Genomic DNA, 20,733 nt, shown 5'->3' on the forward strand with positions numbered 1-20,733 from the left:
GTCTTATTGCACGTAGTGCATATCCGACTCCAAGCCGGACCCGGCCTGTATGGCGAGATAGCTGCTTCAGGGGTCTTTGAAATAGGGGCTACAGAAGGCAGACTTGCCGTATTAAGACCCGAATCATGCAAGCAATGTCATAAGCTGGCCCAAACACTGATTGATAGCATCAAAACGCCGACACGATGCAAAGAGGAAATTTTCAAGAATAGTTGATGTACAGATATAAAAAGACTACAAAGTAAACTCTAGTTTGTATTCGCTGAATTGAGGACCTCTGGACAACGCAAAAGGAACACTTGCGTTGTCGTGGTCGTCGTATTTCCACCACCCGTCTCCCCTACTCCCTACTCCCCTTGAATACGCCTAATCAATCAACTTGCTCTGTGTTTTGTTTATACCTCTGCGGGCTTCTGTGTAGGCTTGCCCGCCTTCTCCCCTGCCGATCCACTGCTGGCAGCGGCTGAGCGTCCATTCAACCCCTTTCGGCCATGGACATCCTTGAGCATCTGCAGCTTCTCCTCGGTAACGCGGATGGCCTCTTCAATCTCGCGCTCGTTCATGCGCTCCTCACGAATTTTCTCCTCGACGGAGCGCGGCTCGACTACGCGCTTTCGGATCGGCATCGCGCCCTCGTTCATCCGGTGGAGTCCAACTCGCTCTTCGAGCCAGTCCCAGAGGTCGCTCTCCTCTCGGCGCCAAATCTCCTCGTACGCCACTATCCGCTCCGCATGGTTGGCAAATCCAAGCCCGTGCCCGTAGCCAGGGCCGGACTGTCGCGGGTTGAAGCCGAAGCCGAACCAGGATGCTACCAGCAGTCCCACGAGAAGCCCGTACACCACATTGCCGGTGAGGATGGGCTTTAACATATCGAATATTGGGCCAAGAATGCCACGAAGAGGCTCGAATAGGCCCCAATCCGGGGACTTGGCTGCGGCTGAAGAGCTTACGCCGCCTTGAGATTCCTTGGAAGCCTCGGTCGGTTTACCCTTGCGGCCCTTCTTCTTACCCTTGCCACCTGGGCCGTTGTTGGCAGCAGCAGCACGAGGCTGAGTAGTTACAGCGGCTCGGACCACAGCTGTCAAATCCTTACAGTACTGTATTTGGCCATCATTGGCACCCTTTTCAATCGGTCCTGGGTTTTGGTCAGCACATTATCACCGGTATAACGGACAAGAGCCACTACTAACCTTTCAGCCAACTCTTTCCGGTCCACTCTATAGTGCAAGTAACTTGTATCCGCGTAGCATTGTTTTCTGCCCAACTGAGGCAATACTTGGTTTTCACACTGAACACGTTGCCGCTGGGTACGTCTGGGTTTTGTGTAACACACAGAATGTTGACAGACTTCTCCAGATCCAAACTTTCGAGGGTTTCGGTCGTGATACACTTTGTCTGCCTCGGCCCAATAGACGCGTTCAGAGGCTTGATGTACGAGTACCCTCGGCTCTTGTTGTCTTGAGTCAGGCCCACCTGTTCCTCCATCTGGAAATCGGTGCACTTCTGTTCGGCGCCCGTCAACCAGTTTTGCATGAACTTCACAGAGGCTGGACCGAAAATAAGATTGTAGACCTTTCCCATAGGCGCTGCAATGATCTCATCGGCCAAGGGTCGCTCGTAGTGCGCTGCAGAATCTCCGCAGTCCGTAGGAGCATGGGTCGCGGGACCTGGGAAATCGTCGCCACCAGTTGCCGCTGCTGCCCCATCTTGCGTTTTGGCGGAAGGCGCATTTGCCCCAAGTGCGCCAGAGACCTTACGGCCACCAGTTTTTTCTGCGTCGGTACCAGTTGGACTGGGTTCCGTCGGTTGGGTGATCTCGTTATTGTCCGCATCCTCCTCATCCTCGTCATAAACATCTTCGCCCGAATCACTGCCACCATCTTCTTCGTCCGCAATCTCGGAGCCAGAGCCACTCTGGTATGCCGATGCATCCATGTCGTCGACCTTCTCTGTCTTGTCACCGCCGGTCTCATCTATAGACACGCCGTTCAATGAGCTCTTCAGAGCTGGGTGGCCGAGCTTCCAAATGTTCACAATGAGGTCATACGTGGAATCTCGGCTGGTGAAGCTGGCGAAGACATGCTTGGCGTGCAACGTTGAGATCATCAACCCATTTTTGAATAGTAAAGCGGTGCTCCTCTTCTCGACAGATACTATCTCGTCGAAGCTCATAACCAGTGTAGTTACCCACCCGAAGATGTTACTGCTGAAGCATAGATGTCCCTCCGAAACGTACAACCGACCATGAGCGAGGATCTCCCTTTGTATAGCACAACTGTAATCCTCGATAAGATAGTCGTCATCGGGCACACTCTTGAACAGGTTGTGAAAGTCTCGATTACGCTTCTTACTGGCCACGGCAAAACCTGTAAGCTTTGGCGTGCTTCCGGCGGCTTGTGGGTGAGCAACAGAGGCATTGGCGGCCGCAATAGCTGCTCCGATGGTTGTTGCGGTTCCAGTGCTGTTAGCAGTGGCGCCAGTGCTGCCACGCTTCCGCCGTCGGCCCACGGCACTTCGGATGCTGTTACTTCTTTGCACACCTGACTTCCCTTCGAAAAGAGAACCTGGGGGGCTGCGGTCGCTCATGACCGCAGATTCGTAGAGCGACCGGGGTCGTGAATTTGGGTCCTCCAAGCTAAGAGAGGCACGTTCTGCCGGAGCCGACTCGGATCGTCCTCGGGACTCGGACAGATGCTCCAGGAACTTTGGTGGCTGGGGAGTAGGCGCAGCGCCGCTGCTGGGCTCCTGGATGCCGAGCTGGTCGAGACTCAGGTCTCCCATACCCAGGGTTTTCACAGCTGGCTCACCCATCTTGATTTCTCTTGTCTGATCGGCTGATGACTCTACTTCTGTGGTGTCGCCGTCTCCTTCTTTTGATTCAGCCGGGATAGGGGTTTTCGGCCTGTTATTTCCAATGCTAATGTTGGTGTTGGTCACAGTACTACTCAGCGTGGTGGCAGCGTTCTGCGCAGCAGAAAGCATAGACGAGAAGAATCCTCCTCCTCCGGGTGTAAGGGGGCCGTTTTCGGGGGTGGGCGTGAGAGGGGCGAGCGTGAAGTTCGAGAGCTTGCTTGGTCCAATACTAGTACCAGAGCCAGATCTCATACGTCGATGCGTTGACAAACCCGCATACGGGACGCTGCCAGAGGTAGCAGGCCGCTCGATGCTACCGGCCCGACTCCTTGTCCTCTGCCGTGACTGGTCACTTCCAAGCGGCGGTGTGGGAGGCGTGTTCACTATAACAGGCCCAGCTGGCTCCTCGGATGGAGGCGTACGGGGGCGGACCAAAGACGCGTCTGAACCTCTACTCGTGCGTCGTGGCGGTTTTTGAGGGGATGGTCCAACGCTTAACTCATGGAGGGACTCCGCTGAAGCTCCGGGGTCGAGACTCGCTGGATCCGACCTGTCGGTGTTGTCTGACTGTTGGCTGCCGAAACTCGGAGTAGCACTCGAAGTTCTCTTCCTGAAGACGTTCTTGATCCTTCCAGCAGGCGACCTCGACCGTCTCGAGGTCTGGCTCTGCGGAGGCTGCAGGCCGGTCTGGCTGACGGAGAGCTTGCGGATCGGCTCGGCAGACGAGGTGTGGTCTGAGGAAACGGATACTGAGTATGTGGCGGATCTGGAGAGGGCGTCGTCGGGAATCGTTTCGGTCGCCAGCGTGTCGAGGCTTTGCACTTCGGGTGCGTGTTTTGCTTGGATAAGAGGCGACGAGGTGGTTAAGTGCCCGATTTGGGACGGGTGCGTCGAAGGGACGGTGGGTCGTGCTGGTGATCTGCTAGGGGTCCTCTCTCAAGTCAGACTTTAAAATGAAATTGCCCCTTGGCTGGAGCTCTGGTGGTTCGGATACAAAGAGAAATGATAAAAGTGATCAGGCTGTGTAACGAGCTCAGTGGTAGCGGCTGGGAGAATAAAGAAGACAGTCCAGCATATCCTGGCCAATATATGCTCAGTGACAAATGGGACAAGAAGGAGGCAGAGCAAGTGTTCAATGACGGCTAGGGTGGTGCCAAAAACGCTAAATTGCGAGCTGACGATGGGAGGGGGGCAGGCTTGAAAACGGGACGCAACCAAACATCTGGAGTGGAGGGCTAGGCCTGGAAAGAGCCCCGAGATCCCAGAGATGCTGCTGCAGCCTGCACGGTAAGGGGCCCGGCTTAGCAGTTAGGGGTATGGATTGGAAAAGATGGAATGGAACCCACGGCTAGGTAACTCAGTTTCGCGACAAGGAACTCTGCTCTAGCTAAGCACTGTAGCTTTTGGCTTCTGGCAGAGATGCATGCAATGCAGCCGGGGGTGGTGTACATGCGTGCGCTCCTTTGGTTACAACGTACGGGCAGTAATATTTCAGACGACACACTCGTATCAAGATCGTCGAAAATATGGGGGGTTAAGCAACGAAAAAGGTGGTTCTTGAAGTTCTAGGCGGGCACCTTTCAGCACTGGCCGGCGCTCTGCAGAAGACCACTGGCTCTCCTGGCCGCGTGGCTGTTGCAATGGATGCGGCTAATGAACAAGCCTCGAGGCCCCTTGAACCTGGGGCCGTTGATAATAGCCAAAGTAACAGTAGGTAATATAAAACCCGTGGGGAGTTGGTAAGGGGAAACAAAAGCAACTTGAAACTAACGTCAAGCTTCCCGTCCAATGCCTGCCACGATTTGGTACGGGCAATAAAAGTGTATAAATTTAGACTTACGAGTCAAGGGAGTATTCGTCCAGTGTCTCCAAAACATCTCCTTCGTCCAGATTGTCCCTGGATTGCGACGGCGTGCCCGTGTCGTGGCTGTCGCTGCTTTGTTGGTCATCGTCGGCGTACTCGTGTTGCTCACGGTTCTGTGGGCTGCGACCACGGGGTTGTTCCTCGTTACTTGCGACTGAGCCGAAACTCTCTCGCTTCCAGCGACGCCTGGCCGCGAGTTTCTTGGGCAGGAACTTTTCGACCTTCTGCTCGACCTTGTGGCTGGTGCTGTTGATAACGTCCATGCTTGCAAGTTCGTGGCAGCGATCGAAACTCGACTGGACAACCAGGCAAAAGATGTACGGCGACAGATGTGCTTGTTCGCCCCGACAGATTGGTTCGGGTCACAGCTGGGCACGACGTTGACGAGGGCGGACAAAGCGGTATGACGTTGCGCAAAAGAAGACACTCAAATCCGAGGTGCACTTCGTGTCGTCATGATTGAGGACCGTCTCCTAGCTTCGATGGTAGTGTCTGGTGAGACCTGCAGGTTGGCGAGATGACCGTGTAGTGCATACTATACTTCAACGATCCGGACACATCAGGGCGAAGATTGCAAGTTGGGAGCTGGGCCTCATGGGTCTGAATTGGACGGCGATGATGGTGTTTGGCCAAGCTATGATTTCTGGCCGCAAAGGGACTTCTATCTGAAGAGACAACAAAAACTCACGCATAACCGAGCCGTCATCATTCGCCAAATTCGGCCGTATCTCCAAACGGGTAGACGGCAGACACCCTTGCAAACAGGCCCGTATGCCTAGAATAAGCATCCCGATTATACTGGCGGCATCATCACCCGCGTGTAGCTGATCATTATATTCAATCGATATCATTCTTTGTTACATAGCTGACCTGACATGAGACATATTGAGAGTAGGTACTGCAAGTAGCATACGTAACCTCCAGATAGTAACAGAGACAGTCAGCCACCAAGCAGGTTGGCGGACGAATGAGTCCGCCTCAGTCAGCTCAGATCTCGCCTTCCCACATTTCCCTCCTTGCTCAGATGGGGATGGTGGCCTTAATTCCCCAGCTGCACAGCTAGTACATGCACGTATGTAGCGTGCCTTTAGCTCACCCATGAGCCCCAAGGCCCCCAAGGCCCAGCCCCCAACCCCGCCGAACTTACCTAAGAAGAAAGTAGCAGCCCAGGCCCGTCACTCCATGACTGAGGAATGTACAAACTGCCACGGTTTGATTGATAGGAACCTCCAACCGACAACCAACCAACCTCTCCCCAATCCCAATCACGATCCTGCTACAGCAATCGCGCCACAAAGCGCGCGCGACGAATTAATCGACCTCTGTTGGCCCAACACATGCGACGTTCTGTGACCTGACTCGACTGACCTTGATGACGCCCAAGCTCTTCCGATCGCAATCAGCATGGAGGCAGCACCTTTGATCAAGGTGAGGCGCACAATCCCCGTATTGTCACGACGTATAATGACCTTACGGGGTCTAGGCACATGATCATGCCAAGGCTGCGGCCGAGGCCACCCACGCCTCCAACTCTACCGTTGCCATCAATGAGCATACGAGAGCCGCGGGCGAGTTTGCCAATGCGGCCAAGAGTACAACCAGCGTCGAGGCGCTGAGGACCCTGAACCTACTCGAACAGCACCACCAAAGACTATCCGAACTTCTCAAAGTTCCTCGACAACGCCCTGTCTCTCAGGCCACCGCAGAAAACGCCACGGGAACGGATGAAAAAGAAGAGGTCCCAGCAGCTGCAGATGGCGAGATACAGTCTTCCAAGACGGACACCGCTCCTGGGGAGAAACAGTCGCAGCCTATGCCGACGCTGTCTAGACAAAAGAGTTATCCCTCACGCGAGCTCGGCTCTACTATCGCCAGTAACTTGGCATCTGCCCGGGGAATCAAGACTTCCAGGTACCGCTCACAGCCGCTCAGCCCAAGCATTTCCAATACGGAAGCGCCAGGCAATGTAGCACCCTCCACGCGCCGGAGCGATTCTGCCTCCAAATCCAAAATGCAGAATATGCTTGAGAATGCCGAACGGCCCGACAAGCTCTCTAGGCAGAATAGCTCCGAATATCGGAAGGTCACCCCACCTACTCAGTCGCTTCGAACCCCGGGGGCCCCGGCTACAGCCAGTGACGAGGGGTTCTCACGATTCTACAATGCCTTTGGCAGCATCATCAATAGAATCTCTGCCCCTTTGGCATTTGCGGGCCTTCCACTTGTTAGCGAAGACATGATTGAGGAGCCAGTTCAAGCACCGGAGACATCAGTGCAAAAGAAATCCAGGTCAAAGCTCCCTACTTCTGCCGCGGCAGAGCCGGACCTTGGCAAGTTCTACTCGAAGGCCGCACTCAAAGCCATTGCGAGGGATGGCCAAGGCCCAAATGATTCCTTTTACGTTGTGCCTACTAGCGGACATACTGTCTCTTATGCTAACATTCTTACATTCGCGGATAAGGAGAAGCGGCGGGGTGCTTCGGCCCATGAGCTAGGGAGAGTGACTGAAGAACTGGACGAAGATGACTTTGTTGACGCGAAAGAATCGCAGGTACCGTCTTCGCCAGGCCTCAGAAGGAAGACGGGAAAGACGGCGTCGGAGAGGGAATTGACCAACGTTGTGGAAGAGCTCTACTTGGAGAACAAAAGCTTGAAGGATGCTCTTGATCAGCAAAGCAAGCGGCTTCACGCGTTTGAACTGATGTCCCAGAACTCTGGAATGCGACTTGCCGAAAGCATGCGACTCATGCGTCCGGGCTCACCCCCGGGACCCTCGGCAAGCAGATTCGGGTCAGGTGACGATTCGCTGAAAAAGAGAAATCTCGAGCTGGAAGAGCAACTGCTCCTATACAGAACGCAGAATGAGGAGTTGCAAAAGGACTATAACAAGGCGCGCGCAAACCTCATCCGTTACAGAGAGAAGTGGGATCAGCTCAAGGCCGGGGCAAAAGCTCGGCGGGCAGGCGGAGCCCAGGGGAGTTCGGAGGTGACAACGGACGACACGGCGAAGTCCATGAATTTGGCTTAAGTAGAGCCGACAAGTAGATTCAGATATTCCAGTCTTACTAAAACACATAGCCGTGAACAAGTTTGCCAGACTAGTAACCCCCCAAAAATAAGATTCATATTGCCTATATCATAGATACAGTTGGTCCCCTTTATGACATCATAAGTTTCCAGGCGTTGTTATGTTGCTCGTAAACCAAGTGGGATAAATGCTTCCACATTCAAATGTCACAGTGCTATCCCACCTCGAGCAGTCAGGTGTATATATACAATAGCTAGATTACACAGTGGAATTCATCAGAAATAGTGATGAAGTGAGTCTGACTGGCTCGTGTTCATTTTCAAGAAGTTGACTTACATGGATATTAGGAGGCGGGCGTTACGTATAGCTTATCGACCCTTATCAAATAAGACCCAAGCTTAGAGCTTCAAGCTCCAGTTTTGCCCAAACAATCATCCCTAAATGCATCATCGTCCAGCTTGTAGATTAGCCGGACGACCGACCACTCTGGGGTTCACAATTGGCATCCGCCGTGGTCTGCGATTTTGCCAATCTCGATCATGTCACACATGACCAACTCTTTAGCGACAGTTGAGCAGCTGTATGGCCGCTCAACTCTCAACGCCTTGCCCCAGGACCTCCAAGACACCATATTCTTCGCGACACAAAGCCTCACGCAAGCAGCGGGCCTGCTTCTGCGATTACCGCAGTCGGTCACGGCACAAGCCAATGTAGTACTCGCGCGCTATTGGGTCACAATCTCCTGGCCCTTTGTCGACGAGTTCAGTGTAGGTTCTGCTCATAATGCACCCCCGACTTCAACGCGGCAGCTTTAACTAACGTCACAACTCTTAGGACATTTCAGCAGCGTCGCTCTTTCTCGTCGCAAAGCTCAGTTCGCACCCAGCAACCCCTCGCGACCTCTGCAACGTATACGCGTACCTACTCTCCCCTCTATCGCCGCTTTTCCGCCCCTCCTCGGCCCCGTCGCAGCAGCCGGCCAAGCCCGACAAGACGCTCTACTACCTGTCCGAGCCCGCCTACAGCGAAGCCTACGCCCGGGTCCTGGCCCTCGAGTCGCGGATACTCTGCGCTCTCTCCTTCGACACCCACGTGGCGCTGCCGCACGGCCTCGCCGTCACCTACCTCAAGGCGCTGGACTTCCTGGGCGTTGGCCCCCCGGCCCGGCTGGCGCAGCGCGTCGTCGCGTACCTGAACACGGCGCTGCTCTCGCCGCAGCTGCTGTACCTGACGCACCAGCCGTCGGCGCTCGCCGTCGCGGCCATCTACAACGCGGCCAAGGACCTGGACGCCAAGATGCCCGAGTGCGCCTGGTGGGAGGTCTTCGACGTCGACCGCGAGGAGCTCGGGTTCCTCGTCGTGGGCATGCGGAGCGTCGAGGGCGCCGTGCGGACCGGGCGCGAAGAGGCCTCGGCGGAACTGCGTGAGGGCAACATGATCACGCGGGCAGGAGTCGAGACGGAGATGCGCAAGCGCGGCATGGCCATTGGGAATGGAACCACTGGTGGTGGCGGAAGCGCCGCTGCTGCTCCATTGACTGAGGAGGATATCTTGATGAGGAGTCTGGATGAAAGAGCTGACCAGATGGACAGCTGAGCCGGACCCTAATGCGTTGGTGGGCATAATTTCAGCTTCAACCTGCAATACACGAAATAACTTACTCCGGGAGCGGTAAGCCTAGGGCTGCCTAACACCTTCGGACGACAGCGCTTCAGCTCGAACTTCGGTTGCCAGTAGTTCCATTTATTATTTCATCCGGTCTGCCTCAGTTGTGGCTGGTAATGTACGTATTTCGAACCCCGTATCCGAGGCCGTTCAAGACAAATCAGGGGGGGCATGTTTAGACTGAGGGAAGCAGAGGCAGAACTCACTCAAACTTCCTCGTACATGATTCAACCAAGGAGAATACAGAACGGGTGGCAAACGACGAACACCCGCTGTCTAATGAAAGAACGTCAAAGAGCGCAGTGAAGGAACAAGAGATTTCTTTGATGAATAGTCGTATTTCTGGGCCATCTTGACATCGCCCTTGTCTTTCAACAAACACATATTATTGATCAGACAATGCGAATCCCGAAGCACCACCACCTTGAAAGACGACAATGCATTATCATCGTCAGATCCCAGCCTCTATATCATGTAACAAACAGCCACTCGGCCGCAGCGGCTGAGTTTCTAGTCGCAAAACCCCGAAGACGAAGAGCTTCACGAATACATCTTATTTCTTGTTCGAGATTTTGTTGTCACTTATCATCATTTATCCCGTTCGAACCGAACCTACAGTCTGAACGCGGCCAGCCTCGAAACCCCTGTCCTCTTGCAACGAACATCAAACTCCGACCTTAGGCATAGTTGAAAGGTCGAAAGGGGCCGCTCACAAGATGTGTACCGGGACGATCTATCACATGACCCGATGCGGCCACTCCCTCGTTTGCTACACCTCCCACTGCCGCCGCTACGAGATCACAAGTCCGCCGCAGAAAGGGCCCGGCGATAATGGCATCATGTCCGAGCCGCCAGGGGAGCCTTGCCCCAAGCTTCACAGTGGTAACGACAACAAGCCTCTCTCTGTTGCCTCGATCGATGACAGCTGTGCTACCTGCATGCCCCGTGCAAAACGGTGGGATGCTATCTGGGGCAATCATTGGGTATGCGAAGACCTCAAAGATGACGCCGCTGCAAGATTGGCGGAGGGCGACCAGCTCGCCCCATCCCGACTGAGGGCCTCGCTGATGAGGATGAACCGAGCCACGCAGGATCGTGTCGTTTCGATTGATTGGAACATCATCCCCGCACCGGAACCCGTATATCCGCCGAGCTGGACTGTGGAAGATGATCGGGGACTGAGGGCCAAGTGGATCGGGTGTTGGCTCGTATGGGGCGACAATGAGAGCTTCTTCCAGGAGCAGCGGCAACTATATGAAGAAGAGATGGAGAGACGGCGTAAAAAAGAAGCGGAAGAGAAGCAGCGTAAAAAAGAAGAAGCAGAGAAGCGGCGCGAACAAGAAGCGGCAGAGAAGGGGGGTGGAAAACAAGCGGTAGAGAGGCGGCGTGAACAAGAAGAGAAGGATAACGAATCGGATTATGATGATGAATCAGATTACGATGATAAATCAGAATATGAAGATGAGCAGAGGGTTTGGAGAGACAACAGACGGCCATGGGATGCATGGACCAACAAAAATGAAGAGTCCCCCGCCGACGGCTCCTCAATCGCGGGCTACCTCCTCTCTGACGACTCCTTGTACGGCGACCAGGATCAGCCGTCCGACACGGACCCTCGATCTACTCGCTCGCACAAGCATCATCCTCAGCTGCGCAAGAAGAAGGGCCGGGAAGTATTGGGCGAATCTGAATTCTTCTCTTTCGCTACCCCGAATGAAGACGACGGCCGCGATGATCCGTACCATATCGACGACAAAAGGGACGACGACGATGAGGACATTTGGATGCGGATCTCTTCGGAGCAGCCGCACTACAGCACGACGACGACGACGACTGGCCACTTTCCGGACCACTCACTCAGGAACTCGCAGTGGACGCCCGAAGACCCGCGGCCGAATCGAAGCAAGAGACTCTCGACGCAAGCCGTACAGGGATCGGGGAAGAGATATGATCTGAAGCCGTTCATACCATCTCAGCACCATCAGAGGTGAGGTTGTATACTTCTTCTTTTCTCTTTTCTTCTTTTCAATACTTCACCATGTTCACTTATTTTTTTCGGTCTATAGATATCGTATGGGAATGGGTGTACAGTAGCTTTGATGGTTTCCTTACAGAGGCAATGTTTTCTGTTTTCTGTTTTGCTACTCTAAAGGGGTCGATAATAAGGGTAAGTGATAATATTTTCTTGTAGATCAATAGAAACCCAAATCTGTACAATCACTATGTCTGTCTTATGGTTAACAGTCCGGTTACCCCATTAACCTACAAGAATATCGGCTGTGATTAAAATACCCGAAGAACAATCTTCTTACAGCTCGGTCCCAGCGCCGGGTAACTGGACTCGGGAGGTAAACCTCACTCCTCCCCGGTCGGCCCCAAAGCATTTGCGATATCCAAAGGTCCCACCGCCATCCGACCTTGCTGCTCGCCAAACCCATAAGCAGAACTACTACTAGTAGTATTACCTCCTTGTCCTTTTGCCGCTTCCGCCGCCACCGCCGCCTCCTGAAGCTCCCGCTTGGTCCTGTTGTACTCCTTGACGCGCTCGTGCGCCAGCCGTCCGGCGCGGCGCCGGTCCTTGGGGCACCGCAGCAGCGGCACCTGGATGATGGCGGCGAAGACGTCGGCCACCTTGTCGACCGTGGTGGCGTGCCGCTGCGCGACCGCCTCGAAAGGGAACTTCTCCTGGCACGTCTCGGCCACGTCGACGATCAGGTTCGGCGAGGGCTTGCGGTAGGTCGGCTGTTGGAGCGAGGGGTGGATTGGGGCCGGGGCTGGCGGTCGTGGCTGCTTGGCGGGGCTCTCCGGCGGTCGAGTAGCGGCGGTAAGGGCAGTGTCGACGGAAGTGGTAGCTGCAGAAGCAGAAGGTTTAGCAGCCGAGCCTGCCGCCATATTTGTCGCGTTGTTAAGGCCTGGCCCGGATATTTGTGCAGTAGGTAGTTGATGTTGTTGCTGCTGCTGTGCTGCTGGTCTCAAGGGCATTGCTTGAGCAGCGTGCTGTTGAGATAGCACGGATGAAGGCATCACGGCACCAGTATAGCTGTGCATATTCATTGGCATCATCATGGGACTGGATCCGGGCCCATACGGGAGCATACCTGCCTGCATCGCTGGCATGAGATGAGGATGCCCCTGAGAACTGAAAGTCGAGTGGTAAGGTCCCGGAGGTAGCATGTGGAGCGGCATGCTCGGGTTCACAAAGGGCAGGCCCTGTGCCCTGGCAAAAGCCGCACGCTGTTGCATCTGTATACAGGCCTTGCATGGTTGTTTGCTGGCATGGGGTTGAGATGCTCTGTCAGGGATAGAGATATGCTGCTCTACACCTGGCAGAGGCATCTGCTGTTGCTGCTGTTGATCAGATCTGTTGTTGCAAGGAAGGGGTGACTGGTGCGGTGCAGTTGGAGTATTTTCAGCCACCTTCTCTGAGCAGCTCTCAACTGCACCTGCAGTCTCCTCCCGTTGAGCTTTCATTAGAGCTGCTTCATGGGGCCTGATTGGTTCGCGGCTGGTAGTTGCATTCGTTATAGGCGTTAACGGGGGATCCGGGCTGGGTTGAACAGTCTGACTGCACTGCGGCCCTTCTGGCTGTAGGGGTTCCGAAGCCAATGTTTGGGGTATATGCTTCGGTGAGATAGCGGGGGAGCTTATGATGGCCGGTTTATGGCGAACTGCACTCATACTGTAGCCCTCAAGCTCGGGGAGCGAGCAGCCACGATACCCGAAGATGGCCTCCCAGTCCGAGAAGCCTGAGGGAAGTCCAACCATGCCCGTAGTGGTACGTCTGTCATGCGAGTAGTTGATTTCGCTGTTCAGCCAGGTCGTTTCGTTGCCAGCAATAGGGGCAGACGTGATCGGTGTGGTAAGAGAGTTATCACAGTCCATCCGTGGAACCGACTGAGACACTGGCTGAGAGTTAGGTTGTGGTAGGGGTTGAACTGGCTGGACCGGTACTGTGTTGGCTACAGGGCTGGCTGTGGGATGCTCGACTTTCTGCCTCTTGACGGGTTTTGAAGAGATGAATTGAACATCATCGATCTCCGTGTCGGGCCGCTTTGCTGGGATTACTGGAATGCCAGGCCCCGCAACCTGACGCACGATGCTCCCATCATGATTCTGATGATGGGGATGCATCAAGCCGTTCTCACGTTGCATTGCAGACTGAGTTGAGGATATAGCAGTTTTTGTAAATGGCAGTGAGTATGGCCAGGATGAGGACGGGCATAGCACATGAAATGAGACACCAGAGACGTGTAAGATGTAGAAGCCCTCTGGAGGCCGCTACCTGGCTTCATATACATTAGGTACCTACTCAGACAGACCGGGAAAGGAGTCTTATAAAAGGCAGGAGATTTGTAGCTTAGAACATTACCAACACAACGATATGTACTTAGCTGAAAGACATCTAAGACCAAGAAAAAGGACAACCGGCCGCATCACATTGCACGAACAGGAAGGCGTTTGTATGAAGTGCTTGGGGAAGGACAGTACACCACACACTTACATTCTCACAGGCTTCGACAGTCTTAAAAGTGGTAGATAGTATCACGGTGTCAAAAACAAAGGGGCAATGTAGCTGCACATGTCGAGATAAAGCCGCCTGCGAAACAAAAGGCTTACACTGAGTGAGTGACCTATCCTCCACAAACAGGAAGGGCGTCATCTGCTGCGGCCAATATTGTTTATGGTAAGTCAGGAAACTTCACAGTATAACCTCGAGGTTATTGTATTCTCATCTACAAATTAAAGAGAATGCGGAGGATGCGAGAAGTCCGATGCGCCCCTCGCGCCCCTCGGCCGAACGCCGAGCCCTGGTAGTTCTGAAAATGGCATCGTGATAGGGGTTTGCAGCGAAAGATGCGAAAAGTGACCATACGTCAGATGGAACTCATATGGTTTGTTCTGACTGGGTTCACTACCGACCAGAGACGCATATAGCAAAAGAGTATGGTTATAGTGGAAGGAGTAAGGAGTTGACGAAAGAGATAGCACGGATGGCAGAAATGCGGTCAAAGATGACAGAAACTCACCATCGCAATACCCCCGTCTCATGTACGTATGTTATGTTACGTATATAGACTATTCCCTTCATAGGAAAAACAGCAACGTACCATCTGGGAGACCGTTTCTAGTCGGATGCAACTTGAACCAACCTCGACGCTCACAGTACTTCCTCCAGAGACTTTCCTGCCAACATCCGGAATGCCTCCTTGTACTTTGAGCTGGTAGCCTCGGCAATTTCCTGGGGTACCTCGACGCCTTCCTTGGCTTTCAGACCCTCTTTCGTCAACCTACATACAGTCTGGGTCAATTTCCTGGTATGACTATGGGTGAAGGCAAACTAGAAACGAGGAAACGACGGGTTCTACGATGGGGGCTTCTTACCAGTTTCGGAGGTACTGCTTGTCAAAGCTCTCCTGGTCACGACCAATTCTGCCACAACAATCAGCTTCACGCAGGCGACAGGAATGGTTCTTCGTAGCAGTGTCGCAACTTACTCGTACTTGTCTGCGGGCCAGAAACGCGACGAGTCGGGCGTCAGGACCTCGTCAATCAAGACGATTTCGTCGGTGGCCTCGTCGAGGCCAAACTCGAACTTGACGTCGGCGATGATGATACCGCGGGCGCGGGCGTACTCAGCGCCCGTCTTGTACAGGTCGAGCGCCAGCTTCTCGATGCGGCTGGCGTACTTCTCGCCGACGATCTTGGCAGCCTGCTCAGGCGAGATGTTCTCGTCGTGCGCGCCCATCTCCGCCTTGGTGCTCGGCGTGTACAGCGCACCGCTGGGGAACGCGGCGCATTGTTTCAGACCGGCAGGCTGCGGGATGCCGTGAACGGTTCCCTTAGTCTCATATTCTTTCCATGCAGAACCAGTTATGTAGCCGCCTATCCGTCATCGTGCATTAGTAAGTTAGGAGAGTGTGACGGAGACCTCTCGCCATCATTCTCGTCATAAGTGACGGTAGACTCAACGGCAGACGTACGAACGATGGCCTCGATAGGAAAGACCTTGTATTTGCGGACCTGCATGCTCCGGCCACGGACCAGCTCTGTCTCGGCCGGGGTCAGGCCGGCCGGCGGGTCTAAGGTGACGAAGTGAGTCTTGAGGTCCGGAATCTTCTCCTTCAGCACAGAAAACCAGTGCGCAGTCAACTGAGTCAGAACGGCGCCCTTGAAGGGGATGCCATTCTCCATGACCACATCGTAGGCGGAGATACGGTCGGTCGTGGAGAAGAGCAGCGTGGAGTCATTGACTTCGTACAGATCTCTGACCTTGCCCCGCGCAACGAGGGGCAGCGAGGAGACGTTGATGGACGTTACCACTTGAGGCGCCATTGTGGTGATGTATGCTTTTACCGAGTAACGGAAACAGTTTGTTCGATCTCGACGAGTTCAAAAGTCTGCTTTAGGAAACCAAACCAAAAATTGCCAAGTGCAATCAATTCGTGCTGTTTGAATGTGGCCCAGTGCCGGGCAGCGAAAGTCGGGACCCCACTGTTTTCACCCTTCTCCAGGTCCCATTATGTAAGGATTTAGGCATACACATAAGGTAGCTCTTAACTGATGGCGGGGTATTTGCAAGTTACCTAACTAGCTGCCTGGTGCTCAAGTGCTCCAGCTGTTCAACGTGGGATTGCATATCGATAGCAACCTTACAGGCCAAACCAACCCACCTTCTGACCTTTGGCAGACCGATTGTCAGTGAATGATTCTGACTACTTGTATAATTTTGGACAGCTAGACCAACACCGACGGTAACAACAGATCTCCGCCCTCGCTCACCTCTACCCTTCTACATTCCTGCTGCCTTGTCGCGAGGAGGCAACCCAGACCGGGCATCATGGAGAACCCGCTGATCTCAACGCAGAAGTCCTCCGACTCGGGGCTTCAAGCTGTGTTGCACCCCCTCGTCCTTTTGACCATCTCCGATTATATCACACGACACACTTTGCGCGAGCAGAAGGGCCCGATCGTGGGAGCCTTGATGGGCCAACAAAATGGCCGTGAAATCACCATCGAGCACGCCTTTGAATGCGCTACAACTGTGAAGGATGGCAATGTGGTGCTGGAGCCTGATTGGTTTGCAACCAGACTGGACCAAAGTGAGTAGGCAAAGCAAACGCCTTGAAGATAATGCAGTGGCCAAAAATGCTAACTCTAAGCTCCCAGTGAAAACCATCCATAAAGCACCTCAACTCGACCTGGTCGGATGGTACACCGTCACCCCCAAGACCGGCCCCATGTCCTCTGTTTTGCCCATCCACAACTGGCTCCTCTCCGAACACAACGAGTCGTCACTGCTACTGGCCTTCCACTCGGAGGAGGCTGTCGACCATTCAGCAGGCAGCAAACTGCCCCTGACGATATACGAGAGTAACTTCGAGGTGGACGAGCCCAAGGCCGACAATGGCGAGGACAAAGAGATGAGAGATGGCGATGCGCCCCTCAAGCTCAAGTTCAGAGAGCTTCCATACTCAGTGGAGACGGGCGAGGCCGAGATGGTCAGTATGGACTTCGTCGTCCGAGGCGCCGGAAATGCCACTGCGGTTGAGACCAAGGAGCAGAAGAAGCCGCAGATGGTGGCTGTGGATACAGACCCGAAGGGTAAGCGGCGCATCGTGAGTCCCGATAATGCCGAAGACGACGCAGCTGCCGCGACCGAGGAGCACGTGCTCTCTCCGGAAGATGAGGAGCTCATCATGTCCTTGACTGGCAAGGCCAACGCCATCAAGATGCTTCAATCCCGGATACAGCTTCTTGTCAAATACCTGGAGCAGCTCCCGCCTTCTTTCACAGGAGGCAATACTACTGCCGCCGCTACGGAACCTAGCTCAGGCGCGACGCCTCATTCCACTCCGTCACACACGATCCTGCGGTCTATCCAAGCCCTGGCCAACCGCCTGGCTCTCATTGTGCCTTCGGCAACTGGCGAGTTCGAGCAAGAGATGCTCAGCGAGCGCAACGATGTGCAGCTCATGTCCCTGCTGAACGAAGTCATGAGCAGCTCTATCGACGCCCGCAATATCGCCAAGAAGCATAGCGCGGTCGAGGGTGCTAAGGGCAATTCTCGGAAGGGCATGCACGATATGGGAAGCAGCAGCAATTATAACATGGCTGGCCCGGGAGATCTCACAATCTAGGACGAATTGTTTGATTCTTTGGAAAATCCCAGGCAATTACCCAGTCCGTGATTCAAAGGACGCGACGGGGAGGGGAAACGAATTCTGCTTTACTTGCATTGGCATGGCGAAGGAGGCGTAACTTTGGTGGCTTTGACAGCAGGATGACTTGAGTGAGTTGGCCTGTTAAGGGGGTTTCCGATAATGGAAGGCAGCGGGTTCCCATAGGCATATTTGATCAGCCCCAAGATTAGACAGTTTTCGCAGTCGTAGTAAAAGATACATATGACTGCTTGCAGCTTCACCATCTCTCCACACAATTCGGCATATGTAGGGTGGTTTTGAAATGCTCCATTGGTGGTTATTTTGGCTTTCTTTAATAGCACGGCTTATAGCTCGTGGCTTAGAAGCAGTTGGCAGAGGTAAATAAGCGGATATGATAGATGTTGTGATAGAACGTTCAATTATACGTTTGTGCATATTAGAGTGCTTTAGGAGACAAAAACCAACAAGAAACGAAAGTCGTGAAAACAGAACATACCACCAATCCCACTCTAGCCTATCCCCAGTCCCTAAAGAGAAAACCGCCAGCTCCCAGTGTCACCAAATATAACTATTCATGTGCATCGTCAAAAAGAAGAAGTTGGACCAGTTCACAAGCATGAATCCGACCATGATCCTCCTTCCATTCCTCAGTCTGCAGGGTGTATCATTGCAAGGAGGAGCAGTAGAAGAAACTCGGCCTGAAGCCAACCAACCCCCTTTTCAGGCTTCAATGACGACCTTCAATACCAAATTGCCCTTGTCGTCCACTGTCCGGCTCGCGAGCTCAAACGCCTTCTTGGCGGCACCAAGGCCTTTGAAGCGATGCGTGACCATGTCATCCAGCTTCGGGAACTGGTAACCTCCGTGGCCGCCGCCGCCGACATTCTGCTGGCCGCAGAGCAAGCGGATGCCCGTGGGATACGTGTTGGCGTAGCGAAAGATGCCGAGGATGTCGACTTCGCGGAGGTGAGCAGCAGACAGGGGTAGAGTCTGAATAGGAGTGCCCATCCCGACCATGATAACCTTGCCGCCCGGTCTTGTTGCGTAGATGCTGGTGTGCATACAGACCTCCTTCCCGGTACACTCAAAAGTGTAGTCCACTCCATTGTCTTCGTCCTCGTTCTCCAGGTCAAGAGGGGTACTAGTCAGGGCAAGCAGATCGGCGGCCAGCCCCTTAGCACCCTCCAGCTTCCCGTGGATAGAATCTGAAAATAGACTTGCGGGGGTCGTGTTACCAGTTTCCAGAGGCGAAGAGGCTCCCGAAGAATCAGTTCCGAAGGAAGAGCTGCTCGAGGAGGTATGCAAGGGACGTTGGATAACATAGCCATGGGTGGCGAAGCCCTTCTCTATAGCATAATCCACCCGGCCCGCATCGAGGTCACATATAGTAACATTTGTACATCCCGAGCGGCGTGCCATGGCGGCAGTGAGGAGCCCAACTGTTCCCGCACCCGTGACGAGGGCAGTCGAGCCGGGAGTTGGACAGGCACGGTTCACGGCATGTATAGCCACAGATAGGGGTTCAAGTAACGCCGCTGCATCAAAGGACACATGCTCTGGAAGTCTGTTATTTAGTCAGTCAGATGATCGTGTTCTATAAATTTCATGAGAACGTACTTGTAGCACCAAACTGCTGGATGGTTGATCCTCTCTTGCAATGTGCCCTGGAAGTGGGGGACGCTCTTTGCGCTACTCCTAAACCGCATTCGCTTGCAGAGGTTGTATCTGCCCTTGCGGCAGATATTACACTGGCCACACGGCAGACCGACTTCAAGCGCGACTCTATCGCCAACTCGGAAACCTGATACCTGCGGCCCCATAGCCACCACGACACCTGATGATTCATGTCCGAGTGACAAAGGCGCACAAGCACATAGGTCGCCGTTCGCAAATTTCTTATAGTATGATACGTCTGACCCGCAAATCCCTGTTGATCTAATGGCAATCTGGAGCTCTCCGACGCCCGGGTCTTCGATGGATTTGACTTCCTGCGCAGATTGTGTGGTTAGTACTCCGTACTCGGCATGCATATTCTCAAGGGCTAGCGTTACGGGTCGCAAACACATGAAATAGCAAGCTGGGGCACCATTCGACTCACCAATCGCATGTCCCCTGGTCCATGCAGGACAGATGCATTGACGGGAGAGGACTTTGAATGAACGGGTAGATGCATTGGCGCCATCTCGTCAATAATGGCCGATGGAGCCATTGACAGATATCAGGAGCGTGGGATGAGCGTGGGGTGTAATGAGGTTGCTGCTGGTGATAGGTGCAATCCAGGATTGTGGGTTGGTTCAGGGACAAGGATCAAGGCCTAAAATGACCACTCAGTATAGGCAAGTAATAGGCATGTAAGGCAGGTACACAGAAGAAATGAGGCTTGATTGACAAAGATGATCTCGTAGATAGGAAACTAGGAAATCAGTACCAGGCTGCAGTTAGCAAAATCAGAGAGAAGTTCCCGCCCCTTATGTACATGATGGGAGACCTCTGGCATGAAGGACCGCGTTTAGAGGCCAATTTCAGATGTCGATTACATAGAGCGTGCGAAGAAGGTCTCTGTGGACCGGGCTGATCCAAGACTGCTGGTGTATGTGAGGAATTGTGCCAGTTCTGCCAGGTCCAGTCAAATAGCAACGGGTTATCTCAACAAGCAGCGAGGGCCACTTCACAATCTCGGGGAATACTACTCAAGCAGCTAGCGACTATGCAGCGAATGCATTACTCCACAGGATTTGGAAGTGTAAGGCCCATATTCATGGATGGTGTGGTAGGCTGTGGCTGTAGCCCGTCTGGTGCTTGAAGTACCCTATGCCTGCAGAGATACTGCCGGATTGTGTCATCCAGGTACCGAGTATGAGCTGTCCACCTCGGAAGGCTGCAAGGCGTATGTATAGTTGACCACTGGCGTATAGCTGGGGACCCTGCTTCGGTGTTTCTTGCTCCTATTCGTTGGTAATGAAGGCTCCACTTGGAAGCATACCTTACCTGCCACTCGGATATGAAGCCATGGCAGCGGAGACAGCTTGACCTAGCGAAGTAGACATGGTTCAACCAGCCAACCATATGCTGGCCACTGTCTGGATGGTACCTAGACAAACAATGTTTATGTGTACATGTATGTGTGGACCGATCCGAGGAGAGCACTCGAATGTCAACTG

General features: G+C 53.8%; 8 protein-coding genes across 8 annotated transcripts; 4 read left to right on the top strand and 4 right to left on the bottom strand.

Annotated features, from left to right (window-relative positions):
• Positions 1-395: 395 nt before the first annotated feature.
• On the bottom strand, positions 396-4,980 carry PG985_004112 (uncharacterized protein; the record flags this gene model as incomplete). The annotated part of the gene is made up of 3 exons (XM_066823881.1): positions 396-1,135; positions 1,191-3,772; positions 4,694-4,980. The coding sequence occupies 3 exons, from the start codon at positions 4,978-4,980 to the stop codon at positions 396-398; spliced, it is 3,609 nt and encodes a 1,202-aa protein (XP_066687041.1).
• A 1,141-nt stretch (positions 4,981-6,121) lies between these two features.
• On the top strand, positions 6,122-7,745 carry PG985_004113 (uncharacterized protein; the record flags this gene model as incomplete). Its single annotated transcript, XM_066823882.1, has 2 exons — positions 6,122-6,145; positions 6,201-7,745. 2 exons carry the CDS (start codon positions 6,122-6,124, stop codon positions 7,743-7,745), a joined length of 1,569 nt encoding a protein of 522 aa, XP_066687042.1.
• Positions 7,746-8,284: 539 nt separating this feature from the next.
• On the top strand, positions 8,285-9,341 carry PG985_004114 (uncharacterized protein; the record flags this gene model as incomplete). The annotated part of the gene is made up of 2 exons (XM_066823883.1): positions 8,285-8,512; positions 8,580-9,341. 2 exons carry the CDS (start codon positions 8,285-8,287, stop codon positions 9,339-9,341), a joined length of 990 nt encoding a protein of 329 aa, XP_066687043.1.
• A 785-nt stretch (positions 9,342-10,126) lies between these two features.
• Positions 10,127-11,401, top strand: PG985_004115 (uncharacterized protein; the record flags this gene model as incomplete). The annotated part of the gene is made up of 1 exon (XM_066823884.1): positions 10,127-11,401. One exon carries the CDS (start codon positions 10,127-10,129, stop codon positions 11,399-11,401), a length of 1,275 nt encoding a protein of 424 aa, XP_066687044.1.
• Positions 11,402-11,765: 364 nt separating this feature from the next.
• On the bottom strand, positions 11,766-13,562 carry PG985_004116 (uncharacterized protein; the record flags this gene model as incomplete). The annotated part of the gene is made up of 1 exon (XM_066823885.1): positions 11,766-13,562. One exon carries the CDS (start codon positions 13,560-13,562, stop codon positions 11,766-11,768), a length of 1,797 nt encoding a protein of 598 aa, XP_066687045.1.
• A 1,006-nt stretch (positions 13,563-14,568) lies between these two features.
• PG985_004117 (uncharacterized protein) lies at positions 14,569-15,743 on the bottom strand (the record flags this gene model as incomplete). The annotated part of the gene is made up of 4 exons (XM_066823886.1): positions 14,569-14,698; positions 14,793-14,840; positions 14,906-15,293; positions 15,392-15,743. The coding sequence occupies 4 exons, from the start codon at positions 15,741-15,743 to the stop codon at positions 14,569-14,571; spliced, it is 918 nt and encodes a 305-aa protein (XP_066687046.1).
• Positions 15,744-16,248: 505 nt separating this feature from the next.
• On the top strand, positions 16,249-17,548 carry PG985_004118 (COP9 signalosome complex subunit 6; the record flags this gene model as incomplete). The annotated part of the gene is made up of 2 exons (XM_066823887.1): positions 16,249-16,510; positions 16,578-17,548. The coding sequence occupies 2 exons, from the start codon at positions 16,249-16,251 to the stop codon at positions 17,546-17,548; spliced, it is 1,233 nt and encodes a 410-aa protein (XP_066687047.1).
• A 744-nt stretch (positions 17,549-18,292) lies between these two features.
• Positions 18,293-19,781, bottom strand: PG985_004119 (alcohol dehydrogenase GroES-like domain-containing protein; the record flags this gene model as incomplete). The annotated part of the gene is made up of 3 exons (XM_066823888.1): positions 18,293-19,136; positions 19,190-19,560; positions 19,635-19,781. 3 exons carry the CDS (start codon positions 19,779-19,781, stop codon positions 18,293-18,295), a joined length of 1,362 nt encoding a protein of 453 aa, XP_066687048.1.
• Positions 19,782-20,733: the final 952 nt, after the last annotated feature.

The sequence above is a fragment of the Apiospora marii genome (assembly GCF_038362585.1).
Source record: "Apiospora marii strain CBS 49790 chromosome Unknown utg000003l_segment0_segment0, whole genome shotgun sequence".
In the NCBI taxonomy this organism is placed as follows: domain Eukaryota; kingdom Fungi; phylum Ascomycota; class Sordariomycetes; order Amphisphaeriales; family Apiosporaceae; genus Apiospora; species Apiospora marii.